The sequence below is a fragment of the Cetorhinus maximus genome, chromosome 10, assembly GCF_964194155.1.
Source record: "Cetorhinus maximus chromosome 10, sCetMax3.hap1.1, whole genome shotgun sequence".
In the NCBI taxonomy this organism is placed as follows: domain Eukaryota; kingdom Metazoa; phylum Chordata; class Chondrichthyes; order Lamniformes; family Cetorhinidae; genus Cetorhinus; species Cetorhinus maximus.
Genome location: NC_135888.1, coordinates 7678664 through 7694678, shown reverse-complemented (window position 1 = coordinate 7694678; position 16015 = coordinate 7678664). Strand labels below are relative to the sequence as shown.

Sequence of the window (16015 nt, the reverse complement as noted above, 5' to 3'; positions counted from 1 at the left end):
ATACTAGTGAATAAAGGAGCGAGATATTATCACTGTGTCCTAACACCTGTATTTCAAAGCTAAACCTGTTCACTTTCTCACTGAGCTTGCCTATATGGGCATGGGGTGGGGGTGGGAGTTGTTGATTTTTTAAAACTCTTCTGTGGAAGGCTACATTGTCACCAAAATCAAACTGTGTTTTTATTTCTTTTTGCAGTGCGTGTATTAGGCATTTGATACCTTATCCATTTACAGCACTGAGTATTTTTAACTATTGTTGCACGGTAGAATTCTATGCCAACGAAGTTCTATTAGTACTGTAATGAATGGCCTTATTGGCTTTCTGGCAGGGGAAGGAAAGGAAATTTTAAATGTGTAGTGCTATATATAGAATCACATTCATTTTGTTCACACTGATTTTGCATTGATTTTTTTTTTTAGAAGCTCTGACTTCCTGCTGATGTCCAGAAGGGGAAGTGGGCTGGAGTAAAAATGCATTGTCGGAATAAGTGCTTGATCAGAAATACATAGTGTAAGGTTTCTGAAGTTTGCAGAGAAATTTTGATCCATTTGTTCTTGTGTTAAACGTGCAGCTAGTGTTTTTACCTAGATTTACTCTTGAATGACTATCAGTTCATCAGATTTTCTGATATTAAGACTAGCATAATGTTAACACTGTTGCTGGGTCAAAATCCTGGAACTCCCTCCCTAACAGCACTGTGGGTGTACCTATACTACATGGACTGCAGGGGTTCAAGAAGGCAGCTTACCACCATCTTCTCAAGGGCAATAAATGCTGGCTTAGCCAGAGACGCCCATATCCCATGAACGAACACAGAAAAAAACTAACTTAAACTTAAGAATGGAAGACTTCATGTCATAAGGCTGATAGACGTGCGGGAGGCATTGCACCCTTCCTTATTCAACATCCTACCATAATGAGCTTATGTCATCTTGGGTTGCTAATATGGTTTGAATTTTGCAATAATTTTTTGCTCTGCTCACACTAGGGTGATACTCAAATGAAACTGTCTTTTCCCATTGGGCTGATGTGTTCTTTTCTTCACTGTGGTAGCATGGAATCTTCGGTGTTGTCCCATGTGGTTGAGTGAACTGCCTTCTTGCTGTCCCAAAGGAAAATGGCTAGTGAACATTTTCTTCTTGAATTGAACCAAGAATTCTTCAAATTTTAAACATGAACAACCTTCCTTTCAATTCAGTATCTGACATTTGGTCTCAAAATATGAGGTTGCATTGTATGCCATCTGTTGGAGCTTATCTTGCACCACATGGGACCACCTTTAACACTACAAGGTCATGCTGCAAGAAAGGATCTGCTTGAGCTGTAAGTCGAGGGAACCAAGTAACTTGATTCATTGTGAATGTGGGAAACTAATAGATGATTGGCATTTTTCACCTCTTTACATTGATGTTGTTCTGATTCAACATTCTCAGATGGATTGAGATTGCCGAAGTTCATTTCATGCAGTTCCTGAGCACCTTTTTCAGGTCTTCTGTATGGGTTAAAATGAAATGGGGAATGAAATTGTGCACCAGCAGAGCTCAAAGTGGGCAGAAACTAATTAGTTGCAAGTTATACACCTCTCCTGAATTTCCTTTCCACGAACTGCAATGGAAAGGAAGATTGGGAGGTGTGTATAACAGGCAACTGGCCCATTACTGTCTGTTTTACACCCCTACCAAAGTTCACTTTCACTCTCTGGGTTTCCAGGATTTCTGAAAGAGAAGCATTCATTGCATCACCTGGCTTCTCAAAAATATATTTGTGTATCATGAAGAAAAGAAACTGACTGACCTCTTTTGATTTTCTATCTCAAAGGACTATAATAATGAAGTCTGTAGAGTTGTAGAATATCTTAATAAAATATCGAGAACTTATAACTCTCACAAGGTGCATTTGAAGCAGGTAGCATTGACACAATTAATAGGAGGCTTAATGCATATATGAGGGAAAAGAGAATAGAGGCATATTGGGGTATAACTAGAGTGCTAGGAGGCTTGTGTGGAGTACAAGTATTGCAGTTGGGGTGAATGGTGTGTTTTTGTGCTTTAGATTTTAAATATGCAAATCTATGTAGGTACATTTTCTGATTATAAATTGATTACTCTCTATCAGAAAAAATAATATTTAATACTATCTGAGCTTTGTTAAATATAAAATTCACAGCATTAAAACTATGTAGTTGCAGGGGATATATTGCTGAAACGATCCATTCATGTGTAAAACTGTGATGAAATATTTTGTCGTTGAAATTTTGTCACAGTTTGGAAGTGGTGTCAACCTGAGGATTTTCGGTTAAGTAGGAAACAGAAGCAACTTTGTATTTATTTCAAAGTTCTGGTTTGATCAGAGTTATTGCAATACTTTGTGAATTTATCCTATTGATTTTGAATATTGTATTTTCAGCTCGGCATTCAGGATGTAACATGGAAGAGAGAAAATAATTTTCAAAGAAGCTGCTTCATCAAAAGAATGGCCTTTCTGGACAACCCTGCTATTATCCTGGCCCACATTCGTCAGTCGCATGTCACTAGTGATGACACAGGGATGTGTGAGATGGTTCTTATTGACCATGATGTTGACCTGGAGAAGTTGTATGCTCCTATACCCAGCAGCATCAGGACAAATGTGCAGGGGGAAGGGAATGCTGAGACTCAGGGTTATGACTACTCGCAATCAGTTGATATTACCTCAAGCTGGGATTTTGGTATTCGGAGACGATCAAACACAGGTAAAACCTAAATACATCTTGGGTGAGTAAGAAGTGTTACTAGTTTATAGTGTACTCCATTTATGAGTTACCTCCATAACCCCCGTAGTAACATTTTGTATTATTTTGTAGATGGCAAAATTCATTGTTTTAATTTAATTTGGTATTTTGGTTGGACTTCAAAGAAATCTCTGTAAATTACTAAATTGGCAAGATTTATTTCAGTTTTGAAATAACTTGTGCGTTTTGGTTATTACATGATCAATCTATTGGAGAACATGTTCAGAATAAGGGTTTAAAATAAAAATCTTGACTTTTTTAGTAGAACTGTAAATCGTAAGTCATTGGCGTTTGAATGGAGGGAGTTTTGTATGTGAACCATAGGTTCTGTGGCATTTTGCACCTCCAGGCCAAGAGGAAAGAGTAAAAGAATGACTTTGATATAATTAAAGTAAGCACTTTACTATTTTCTTACAGGATTCTGACATTGTTGAGCAGCAAGGAATTTCTCTCATGTACTTCCCCATCCCCTATTTAAACTCACTCAATAATATTTTATTTGGAAAATTATGCACTTGTTCAGCTTTTAAATACACAATCCAGAATGTGTTTAATTTAAACCTTGAGAGTGAAAGATTTAGTCAGGGCATCTAGTCCCACCCAGTCTAATTCGTGGAATTCATAGTAGAAGTCCCAACTGCATCAAACTCGCACAAGTGATCTCTTTCAAACAAATGTTTTTATGAAATGTAATGGCAAATTTCATGCATGTATTTTTCCTGATGTATTAATTGTGGCAGTTAACTACCTAATTTAATATTTGACCCTCAAGCTTTCCAATTAAACAGTGCAGTTCATTGTGCTGTTGAATGCATCTAATTTGTTGACGCTTTTCCTACAAAAATCTGTCTCAAAAAGAATGTTAGTGATTCACTAAAAAATTTAAATGTTCATTATGAGAAATGGAAATGCAGCCTAATGTCTCCTTTATAGACTTGAGAGATTTTATGAATGCTGCAGTAAATATGAGCAAAATTAGTTGTTTGCACTCCTTCAGGTCCCAAAATTTCAACTGGATTTGCTGTCCATTTTCACTTCACAACTCTGTGTTCAAGACACCCAGTCCCTTGTTATTTTAGTTTGATAATAAATAAAAAACCTCCTAACAGGAAACTTAGTTGACTTCTTTTGAGTTTAAGAAATCCCAGGTAATTTTATTTGTTATAAACCAGTAGTCAATCGACATTTACTAACCATTAACATTTCTGGAAGAAACATTATTAATGATTTATGGTTGTGAACTGGCTTATTAATCACACATGTTTTTACATTTTAATATTCTCTGCACTGTTGAAATTCTTTATGAGCTCTATTAATGTTTTATGCCTTTTAAATTCAATTATTAATCATGAACATTTTCAGAATTTTGTTGGTATTTGTATAGCTGTGGTGTCATCTTTGAAAATTTATGAACGTTTGACATAGTTATAATACAATATAAAATACCCATTTAAAATGTGTAAGTGTATTTCATTATGACACTTTTATTGCTGACTTCCCCAGACAATGATTTTTTTTGTTTTTAGTTTTTCTTTTTTTTTCCTTCTCTTGCAGCTCAAAGGCTCGAACGGTTAAGAAAAGAACGACAAAATCAAATTAAATGTAAAAATGTTCAGTGGAAAGAAAGGAATGCCATACATTCAGGTAAAGCATGTTTTGTATAATTTAAAAAACACATTTGATTATTTTCTCTCTGGAGTTTGAGTGTTGTAATTTACTTCCATTTAAAAAAAACTTTTAGCCTAAATGATTTTCAATATTGCCGAAACTATAGATAGAGAAAAAACTTAGTTTCTGAAGTACAATGTCCAATTGTGCTTTCTTACAACAAAATTTAATGACAACTTAATGCAGTATTCAAATGTGCTGAGTTAATGGATGGATCTATTTTAAGATAAAAGCAAAATACTGCGGATGCTGGAAATCTAGAACAAAAACAAAAATAGCTGGAAAAACTCAGATCTATTTTAAGTCTGTTTTAAAATTAATATTGGTAGATATGGTTAACGCTGCCATTTCTTAAAATTACTGAAACGCATCTTCAGAAAGTGTGAATAATTTAAAACCTATTGTGTTTGGAAGAATCACGAACATAGCCCCCAATACAAATATATAATGTAGAGATTGACTGGTGCATTAATGCAGAAATATTGCACTGTTTATTGTAGCAATGAGACAGTAAGATTTCAGTGTATCCTCCCTTATAATCATTCATGCACCAATGAACGTAGTTCCAAAGCAAGCTTATGAAGCGAAGTGCAAATTAGAATTAATTTGAAAAGGTTGTAGATTTCAAAATTTTATAAGAGGCGAATGTTCCTTTGCTAACTTAAAACGCTTAAGTTGTTTATTTTTTTCAGATCAGCACTACTGATCTTTCACAGCCCCAAAAGAGCAGGCACCGATCCTATCTCTCACTTTGCACCCCAAGTAATAAAAAATCCCATCATTAAACAACATCATAACTTGTGCAGCTGAATAGTTTCTTTTCTAAAACATTGTTCTTTCTTCACAAATTTAACATTAAAAATTATGATAAATGAAATCAACACATTACATAGATACAATTATCATCTTTATTAAACTTTATGTCTGGGTGTTCTCCCTCCCTAAGTAATAAAGATTTCACCAAATACTTCTGAAAATATTATCCTTTATTTAAATTAAATGTGATTATAGGAAGAGAGAATGCACGTAAGATTAGAAATTGGAGCACTTCTCTGACCATTATTGCACTTCCTGTTTTCCCCCTCGATTAGGCTATGGAATAGATCCCCAACAAAACAATTCAATTCTATATTAAACCCTTTTGTTAGGTTTCTCTGGTTATGAAAAGGTTTGAAGGTTATATGACAAATGTAGATTTTTTTTGAAGTATTATGACTGCAGTCACATGGAAATATATAGTGAAGGGTCACCTTTTAGCATGAACTGCTGATGATTGAATGATGGAATGTTTGACCTATAGCTTAGAGTTGATGCTTGATTTGGAACAGGAGAAATTTCAGCACTTATTTTTACTCTGCAAATTTTACTTATGGTTATTTACCTCTTTGGTGAAATAAGTTTGAATGGGGAGAAAAAAGTCTGATGGGACAATTTGTGACTGTCTCTTTTTAATATATGTATACTGAATAATTTGGAAGGGGACCATGACTGAGTTTATTTAATTATTGAACAAATTGATTGTAGCAGTTGTACCTCTGAATTAATTGTTCTTCCACTGTTAAAGTCAGGAATTCACCACCTCTGATCAGATACCTCATTTCATAACTGGTGGTTGAAATTACTCAAAGTGAAGAACAATATTTCCATGGTAGCCTCCTTTTTTTTTTGAAGGGGCTTTCTATTTAATTACTGCTTAAATAGAGCTTTTAACAACATAAAATATTAAATATTATATTAACTTGTATTTTTATTACTTGCTAGTTTATTTAATGGGCCACACCTTCCAAGCCCATAAGCCCCAAGGCCTTCATGGCCCTAAACTTGAGACGTTCTTAAAATTTCTGTCAATCCCTAAACCCTGAACAGATTCCAGATGGATGGGAATATTTCAGTGCAGCCCCTTGATCTTGCACAATTTTAAAGCAGTGTCCCTGAAGGAAGTAAAAATTGTGCCGGTTTACTTGCTGCATAAAAACAATAAGATATTAGCTATGGAGGACACCTCCTTGAATATTAGAGAACAAGTGTTTCTAAACTTCTGCTTATTTTAAACTCCATATGTAATTAACCATTAAATCATAAATAGAATAACTGATATATCCAAACATACTTCCTCCCCAACTTCAGCTGAAGAATTAGGCTCCTTGTTTGAAAAGAAGGACTTCCGCGCAAAACCACTGAATACCGGAAAACCGTCTACGCTTTCCATACGACTTGAACAGTGTCCGCAGCAGCTGAACAACCCATTTAATGAGTATTCCAAATTTGATGGCAAGGTTGGTGCAGAAAAAGATTTCACATTTTACACTACATCCCAGTTATTGGAAATATCACTAGAGAATAAGCAAAGCCACATTATATCAACTAACAATCTAAATTATTGGTTTGACAAAAAAATTAGGTGGTTGTTAACTGAATTTATGGGGTCAGGCAGCTGCTTGAAAATTGCAAGACCAGTCCACTGTTGTTTTTATTTTCTAAGCACTTAGTGGGCAGTCTGACTTGTGCTTGACAACTCCTCACTGCAGTACAGTTAATTTGATGAAGAATTCTCTGGGGAAGATTTCCTCTGGGCTTTCCTTAGTAAAATTATAATTGTATTTATAAGTTTGCTATAAATAACTCTTAGAAGAAATATCCCCCTATTTGATTAAATGAAACACATGAACCCCCATTCAACTGCTTTGTTCTGGTGCAGTACTGCTTTCTACACACTTCTCACTGAATGAAAACCGTTAGTTATGTGTTGATTAATGTCTACATTTTTTGTTCAGTATTCCATGTCACTGCCTTTGCAGTTACTTGGAACAGTGTTTACTTAGTAAATATTAATGGGTCATTCTTGGATGACAGGCTGTTACTAGTGGGATACTGCAAGGATCATTGCTTGGGCCACAGCTGTTCACAATCTATATCTAAGATTTGGGACACAAAACTAGATAGGAATGCGAGTTGTGAGGAGGACGCAAGGACGCTTCAAGGGGATTTGGACAGGCTAAGTGAGTGGGCAAGAGCATGGCAGATTGAATATAATGTGAATGTGTGAAGTTATCCACTTTGGTAGAAAAAAAGACAGAAAGGCAGATACTTTCTTAAATGGTGAGAGAATGGGAAATGTTGATATCCAAAGGGACCTGGTTTTCCTCGTTCATGAGTCACTAAAAGCTAGCATGCAGGTTCAGCGAGCAATAAGGAAGGAAAATGGTATGTTGGCCTTCATTGCAAGGGGATTTGAGTACAGGAGTAAAGATGTCTTGCTGCAGTTGCATAGAGCCTTAGTGAGACCACTACTGGAGGATTGTGTACAGTTTTGGTCTCCTTTTCTAAGGAAGGATGTATTTGCCATAGAGGGAGCACAATGGAGGTTCATCAGACTAATCCCTGGGACGACAGGATTGTCTTATGAAGAGAGATTGAGGAAACTGGGGCTGTATTCTCCAGAGTTTTGAAGATTGAGAGGTAACTTCATTGAAACCTACATAATTGTTAGTGTGTGACAGGGTAGATCTGGATAGGATGTTTCCCCTGGCTGGTTCAGAGGTCTGTGGAAGCTCAATAATTGAGCATGTTCAAGGCAGAATTGATAGATTTCTGGATACCAGTGACATCAAGGGATATGGGGATAGTGGGGAAAAGTGGCACGTGGTAAATGATCAGCCATGATCTGTTTGAATGGCAGAGTAGATTTGATGGGCCGAATGGCTTACTCCTGCTCTTATTTCCTATGTTCCTAATACTACAAAAGTCTCACAGTTAAACGCATTTTTAATCTAGCTGAACTGCAAATGAAGCAAGATTTTTTAAAAATAGTTTTAATGCATTTTTTAGAAAAACCTTGCAATATGTTTATTCTTATCAAAATGTACAGATTATTTTGTAGTTTTATAATTTTCACTTTGGAAGATATTGAGACAAAAGAACATTTTGCTTTTGCGCTTTTTTTCACTCAGTTTACTCTGATTTCAATTATTTTTTAACCACAGATTTGGTACTTTTTGCCTCAGTGTGATATGTGATTATGTTTCAAGAGCAGGTTTAGGAGAAAAAGTGTATAACTTTTTAAGGAAAACAACTGACCTGTTTACCTTATATATCTTAATTTCTATCTTAACTGGGAGGTCTTTATTTCGCTCCTTGCTTTGCCCCATACCAAATTGAATTATATGCTTTACTGTATTTCTTCTTGACCATCCCCTGTTCTGTACAATTTTCCAAAAATGTTTATATGGTGAGGCATGGTCTAAATTTAGCTAAATGAAATGTGAGACAGTGTAGATTAATAGAAGTAAGAACAAAATACTGTGGATACTGGAAATCTGAAATAAAAATAAAGTACTGGAAATATTCAGCAGGTCTGGCAGCATCTGTGGAGAGAGAGTTAATGTTTTGAGTCGAATACGACTTTCTTCAGAAGAGTCCAGACTAATAGCTTTAAAAAGTGAATGATAGTTCAGTAAGTTACATTTTACTGTTATTGTAAACCCCAGCTGCATTTTATTAATTTCCTACGGATGTTGTGATTAAAGCATGTTGTGACTTGTTTAACATCTTTCTCGAGAACAGATATCATGATGCATGTACATAAAGACAGAGTTTAATGCCTGCCTTGAACTTTTTGCCATGGTGCATGTTGTACAAAGTTCAGTAATTAAAATTTATGATTTCTTCCTCAACTATGCTACCTCATCCAATGGGATTGATCACAGATAGATTGAAAAGTATTTAACAACAAAGACCTTGCCAAAACAGTTAAATATTCTGACATAGTAATTTCTAGTGGAAATGTAGAGCTTGATTGGAATAAAAGTACACAAACAAATTAAGCTGCATATTATAAATAAATGACATGGAATGATTTGTTTAGAAACTTACTTGATCTTGTTCTTTAGGTGATAATTGCGACTGCAGGAATGAACTCTTCTAATGTTTTTACATTTATCAATTACACTACAATCTTCTAAATTAATTTCTGGTTTGTGTGCACCTTCTATCTGGCTATGAATGAAAAGTAGATCCTCCAAAAAATTTAGGTCTGGACTTTCTTGTCACTTGGGAAGAATGTCGTACACCTTTCCCACATATCTCCTGTTTTGAATAGACTTTTAAAATATACCCATATGATTGAAAGAATTGTAATATATGGTGAGCAAATCACACTTGTAAGATGACATGTTAAATCCGCCTGTAGTTGAAAAGAATCCAGTATATTGTTTTTCTCATTGGCTTAACTAATAACTTAAATTTAATTTCTGAAATATACTATAAAAGAAGTACAGAGGCAATCTAAAGAAAGAGAACAGGGGTCATAGAGAGAATATCAGACTAGATTTGCTGCCAACATAAAAGGGAACCCTAAGTATTTTATAAATACACACATAGTTAAAAGGTCATCAAATGAAGGGTGAGGCCCATTAGGGACTGAAAAGGAGCGAATCTTATGCAGGAAAAGAGGATAGCAGACATACTAGATGAGTTCTTTGCATCTCTCTTCACTAGAGGAAGGGAAGTTGTCAAAGTAACAGTAAATGAGGATGTAGTAGTGACATTGGATAGGATAAAAATAGATCAAGAGGATGTACCTAAAAGGTAACAGTCCTCAAAATAGAAAAGCCAACTGGTTTGGATAGGATACATCCTAGGTTACTGTTGGAGGAACTGAAATTTCGGAAGCTCCAGCCATAATCCTGCAACTCTCCTTGGATAAGGGAGTAATAACAGTGGACTGAAGGATTGCAAATGTTATGTTCCTGTTTTAAAAAAGGGGAGAGGGATAAAACCAACAACAACAGATTAGTCCAGCCTAATGTCAGTGGTGGGAAAGCATTCAAAGACAATATTCTGGTACAAAGTTAATTGATATTTGGAAAAGTGTGGATTAATGAATAATGGCCAGCATGAATTTGTTAAAAGAAAATAGTGTTTGACTACCTTGATCAAGCTCTTTCAAGAAAGGAGAGGGTTAGTGAGGGCAGTGCGGTTGATGCTGTGTAAATGGACTTCCAAAAGGTATTTGATGAAGTAAAACATAATAGGCTTGCTAGCAAAAGTAAAGCTACTGGAATTAAAGGGACAGTGGTACTATGGCTATAAGATTGGTTAAGGGACAGAAACCAGTGTTGCAGCAGTCCTTTTTTATACTCTTGAGTATCAGATAAACAAATAAACTAATTGACAGCCTCTTAAAGGGGCAAGCAGCCCATTTTTATATTCCTTTGAGTATAACAATAAAACAAAATGAACAAAACTAATGACCAGCCCCTTAAAGGAACACTAACAAAAACAAAACTATAACGGAAACTTATTAAATGAAAATATGTGGTCAAGCTACTTAATCAATGCCCTCCACCTGTTTACCCTTGACCGTAACAGTACAATAACATTAACAGCTAGTGCTGCTCTTATGCCCTCCTGCAAACCAAGTGGATGGCTATGACCAAGCACTACTACTTTCCTGCTGACTGCTGTAAGCTAGTACAGCATTCAATGGTTTTAGCTGAAGCCCTCGGAAAATTTGAAGAATAAACGTTGATATAGTGCTGGTGAAATCTTGACAAAGCGTCCAGGATAGTCTTTTGATTATGTTTTAAAAGTCCTATATAAAACCCAGCTGCAAGCGAACACTGAAAAGTGACATTTTTAAGTAGTGCTCACAAACCTCGGCAAAGGCTGGTTTACTCCCAATCAGCTGGTCGCTGTTAGAGTGTTAGGTCAAACACGAGGCTCCAAAATGACCTACTGCCTCTTTAATGAGCGCTAGCAGGCAATTTAATTGTCATTCAACCCTTAATGATCCTCTGGGCAGCTGTTCCCAGCGTGTGCTGAACTTCTCCAACAACGTGCTGGTGTTTTATGCTGAACCGGCACTACAGCTTATGACCCCATGTTGGCCACTTCAGAGGCTTTATAGTGCATAAAGTATCCAGGGAAAATTGCCCCCAAAATTTCAGAGGAACTCACTCTGACATGTACTACATAAGTGTAATTTTTAAAAAATTCTTTGTAATTCTGACATCACTTGCTTGTAACATTTAATGTTATTAGATTTTCAGCACAGCTTAATGAGCATATGAATTTTACCTATGAGCGCATAAATTGCAAAAAAACATTAAGGGATACCATTCCACATTTTGCCCTTTCAAAGTTGGGTTGTCTCAAGAGAATTTTGAGTTGTATCACACAAATGTGACGGGCTGACCGTTACAGGTCTGGCGCAGATGATGGAAGCAGTTTAAAGTGACGAATTAAGGGCATCGCATAAAAAGTGTATTGCTCAAGAAAAAGTATATTGGTTTACGTGTTATTTTTCCTATTGTATGATGCCTGATAGTTCCATTCTTCAACCACCATACCATTGAAATCTCATGTTGTAAGTGGGAGGTGCACATATGCCAAAATCCTTAGTTGTTTACCAAGTTGTGCAGTTTTTATTCTGGAGTTATACATATGTATCTGCCTCAGCCTCCAGCTGCTTTTTGATGAAATGCTTTGGTGGTACACACGGTTTAGTTACGCTGAAAAGTGTAATGAGGCAATTATCGTTCTGTTCATAAGAAAGTCAAATTATGGCAGTAAATAGTTTTTTTTTTGCAGAAGGTCTCATTTGTGGGCCTCAGTGTATTCATAAATAACCCAGAGTGGAAGTGTGAGAAGAGCATTTGAAAGATAGTCACAACCAAATATGTTTGACAAACAGGAATTATAGAAGGTTGCTATTTTCCATTAAGTAGCAGAATAGGGATTTGACAGCTTGCTTTTTGACAGGCATCTGTGGAAGAGGAATTATGCTAGTTCATGCAGGTTAACTTGTGACTTTATGATGAAACAGTGAAAAGAAAATGGGGGAAGGGGAATAATTCCATAAGTGCTAATTGCTTTAGTGTTAATTTTTGCAAGTGTTGATAGAACCAGCTCTTTTAGATTTGGTTTAGAACATAACGGAAATATTTCACATTAAACAGCCCATAGTGAAAATTAAGATAAATGTAGTAGCAATTAACATTTGCTAATAGTTTTAGTAGCTTTTTGGAATAATGGTATGCTAACAAAATCTTGTTTGCATTCAACTTTTATTAGGCTAAGAATTTCAGTTGTGTACCATTTGTTTTATAACATTAAGAGTAGACTAAAATGCATTATTGGGATGAATATCAAAAACACTGATTATTGGTTTAAGAAAAATTATAACATTCAAACAATTGGAATTGAGCAGGCCAGGAGATATTAAAGTATGTCACACCTACTGAAGCGGAGCTACCTAGGATAACCCAATACAGTAAGTCCTCGCTTAGCGTTGCCCCTTTTTATGTTGTTTTGGTTTGTCAGTTAGTTAATGGGGCCTATATTCTCATTTGGTGTTGCGTTTCATTTTAACATTTTGTGCTAGCCTGATGTAGGGCCACATGACCCGTTCAGCACCATTTTGAAGTGGCCTTTCCCTCTCCCTCACGCTTTCTTTTGCTGCTGACCATTGCTTCTCCTGCCCCTTGATGCTCATCTCAGAACCCTTGCTCACAACGAGGGTCCAGGATAGGGAAACGGTGGGCAGGAGATTCAGCGAGATGAAGGATTGGTGAGAGGGTGAGTTGGAACGGTAAAGGTCACAAGTCAGAGGGTTGGCAACGAGAGGGAATGGATTAAGAAGCGGGAGAGGCCACAAATTGGAGAGTCAGCAGCGGGAGGGTGGGTTAAGGAGAGGAAGAAGCCACAAGTTAGAGGGCAGTGACCAGGAGAGTCAGAGAGCAGGTTGCGTGGCAAGCCAGAGGTTTGGGAAGTATGATTGGCAGAGAGTGGGAGGTAAATAGAAAGTTACCATATTTCTTTTTTTTTAAAGTTTATTTTATTTTCAAATTTATTTCATTTAGCAATATAGGAATTTAATAGCGTAAAGCATTTCAACTTACAGGGTATAATGTTTTAATATTTTTCTGAAGAGGTAGCTCCTACAGAACCTAACTGCATCTGTTACATTGGTTTTAATGGGAAAATGTGATTTTTCTTCAAGTTGTTTCACTTAAAGTTGCAGTTTTCAGGAATGCAACTACGACTTTTAAGTGACTTAATGTACAATGTGACTTATTTGCAGTTAATGAAATGCTATTTGGAGGATAAATTTACCTCCAAATGAATTACAAAGTAATTAGATGGACGGATTCAGATGATATTGCAAATGGTACAAACATGGCTTGAATAGTTAATCTAAATAGTTGATCTAAATCCTCAGGCTAGTTTTATTTCATTTTTTGGTTTGTGTTTATATATAGCTTTAAATGATTTCTTATAGCTGATAGACATGTGATACAAAAACAAAATCATGCAGATGCTGGAAATCTGAAACACCAGAAAATCCTTAAAATACCCTGCTGAGTATAATGAGCATTTTCTGTTTATATTTTATATTATAACATGAAAGAGGTAAATGCATTTGTGCAGTAGTGTGTAACCTTGTTGTGTTTTTATTACCTATAGTGCTATATGACAACTGTCTGAGTATGTTAAATGATCCCATTTGGTGAGATATAATGTGCAATATTCTACACTTCTGTAACAAGCAATCTATACCTTTAACAGCCTTTTAAATGAGGCTCCGATATATTGATTGCTTTCTTGAAATCCATCCCTTTGCACTTACATTTGGAATCTCTTTCATTCAAAGTTTCTAATAACAAGTGGAGAAATCTTTTGAAAGGGATTGATAAGGTAAAAAAAATTGTTTCCACTGGTGATTGAATCAGTAACATAAGAGGCATAAATTTAGAATTATACCAGACGCATAAAAGTGGTGCGGGGCTGGTTAGAAGATATTTTCCACGCAAAAGTTTATTTGAAATTGAATCTATCTGGCTATTGATGCACATCAGTCATGGCATTCAAGATGGAATTAGATGAACATTTGGAAAAAAAAATGGAAGGACACAGGAAAAAGAGCTGTGAAATGTGATTAGGTATCACTGATGTGAAGCTGGTTATTTGCACAGTCACAATGGGAAAGTTATGTGCATGTCTCTCTGTTCTGTTCACAAATCTTGCTACCCCATTCTCAGTTGTAGAGTGGCTCCTTAGTCCTGCATCACAGTCCCATTTTTTATACTTAAGCACACTGTAGTTTCCTGTTGGCTTATAGCAGGCCAATTTTGGAACGTGGAGAGTAGTTCTTCTGGAGTGTCTACCAGCATGATGTAATTTCTCATTGTGGTGCATGCGATCTGGAAATTAATGCTGAATCAGTTCTGTGGACTTGTGTGCCTCAATTATGTTAGTACAGAATTGGCTTAGCACATTTAGCAGTTCAGTGAAGGTGGCTATTCTGACCAGACTATAAGATCTGCTGGAAAATTGATCTCCGCTGCATGCATCAAGCCACTTGTGCCCAGGAGAACTGTTAACATGGAAAAAACAACACATCAGTTAACAATACTCCAACGTAACAGGAGCTTTTATTAAACACATCTATGGAAGGGGTTGCTGCAGGGGAACAAATGAAGTCAGTTTGAAACCACTTGATGTTAAGAGTAGCAGAATTAGTTGGTTTTCCACTGGTTCTAAATTGTATTTTAAACCTTAATTAGGACTTTCCTGAAGTAAGGTTCAAGAGACCGATGCCTGGAACGAGAGGGTTTTCCTATGATGAGAGGCTGAGTAAATTGGGCTTATACTCTCCGGGGTTTAGGAAAATGAGAGGTGATTTCATTGAAGCATACAAGATTCTGAAGGGGCTTGACAGAATAAACACTGAGTTTGTTTCCCCTGGCTTGGGAGCCTAGAACCTAAGGGCACAGTCTCGGGATAGGGGATTGATATTTAGGACTGAGATGAAGAGAAATGCCTTCACTCAGAGTTATGAATTTTAGGAATTCTCTATCCTAGAGCATTGTGGATGTTCCATCATTGAGTATATTCAAGGCTGTACAACAGCTGCTACAGCCCACTTGATTGGCACCACATCCACAAACATTCACTCCCTCCACCACCGATGCACAGTAACAGCAGTGTGTACCATCTACAAGATGCACTGCAGGAATTCACCAAGGCTCCTTCTACAGCACCTTCCAAACCCACGACTACTACCATCTAGAAGGACAAGGGTAACAGATACATGGGAGCACCACCACCTGCAAGTTCCCCTCCAAGCCACTCACCATCCTGACTTAGAAATATGTTGCCGTTCCTTCACTGTCGCTGGGTCAAAATCTTGGAACTCCCTTCCAAACAGCACTGTTGGGACTGGACTGCAGCAGTTCAAGAAGGCAGCTCACTACCACCTTCTCAAGGGCAATGAGGGATGGGCAATAAATTCTGGCCCAGCCAGCGAAGCCCACATCCTGGGAATGAATTAAAAAAAAGCGATAAATTTTTGATCTCTCATGGAATCAAGAGTTATAGGGAGCAGATAGAAAAGTGGAGTTGCGGTAGAAGATCAGCCATGATCATGTTGAATGGCAGAGCAAGTTCAAAGGGCCAAATGGTCGTCTCCTGGTCCTATTTCTTATGCTTTTATGTGAGTCAAAGATGTCCCAGCGACTTTCTGGCCATCCACCACAAGTTAATTGGTTCTCTTGGCTAAGAAAAAGAGAATTGGT

The 16015-nt window shown here is 36.7% G+C and overlaps 1 protein-coding gene across 6 annotated transcripts in view; it reads left to right on the top strand.

Annotated features, from left to right (window-relative positions):
• The window catches only part of mapkap1 (MAPK associated protein 1), a 240995-nt gene that overhangs the window by 37614 nt on the left and 187366 nt on the right, over nt 1-16015 (top strand). For 4 of the 6 annotated variants that reach the window (XM_078549907.1, XM_078549906.1, XM_078549909.1 and 1 more), the window contains 3 exons: nt 2408-2732; nt 4326-4415; nt 6567-6715. In XM_078549907.1, the coding sequence (XP_078406033.1) occupies nt 2408-2732; nt 4326-4415; nt 6567-6715 (564 nt within the window). Of the gene's footprint in view, nt 1-2407; nt 2755-4325; nt 4416-6566; nt 6716-16015 lie in introns of those variants that run through there. The other 2 variants (XM_078549911.1, XM_078549910.1) reach the window with 2 other exon arrangements.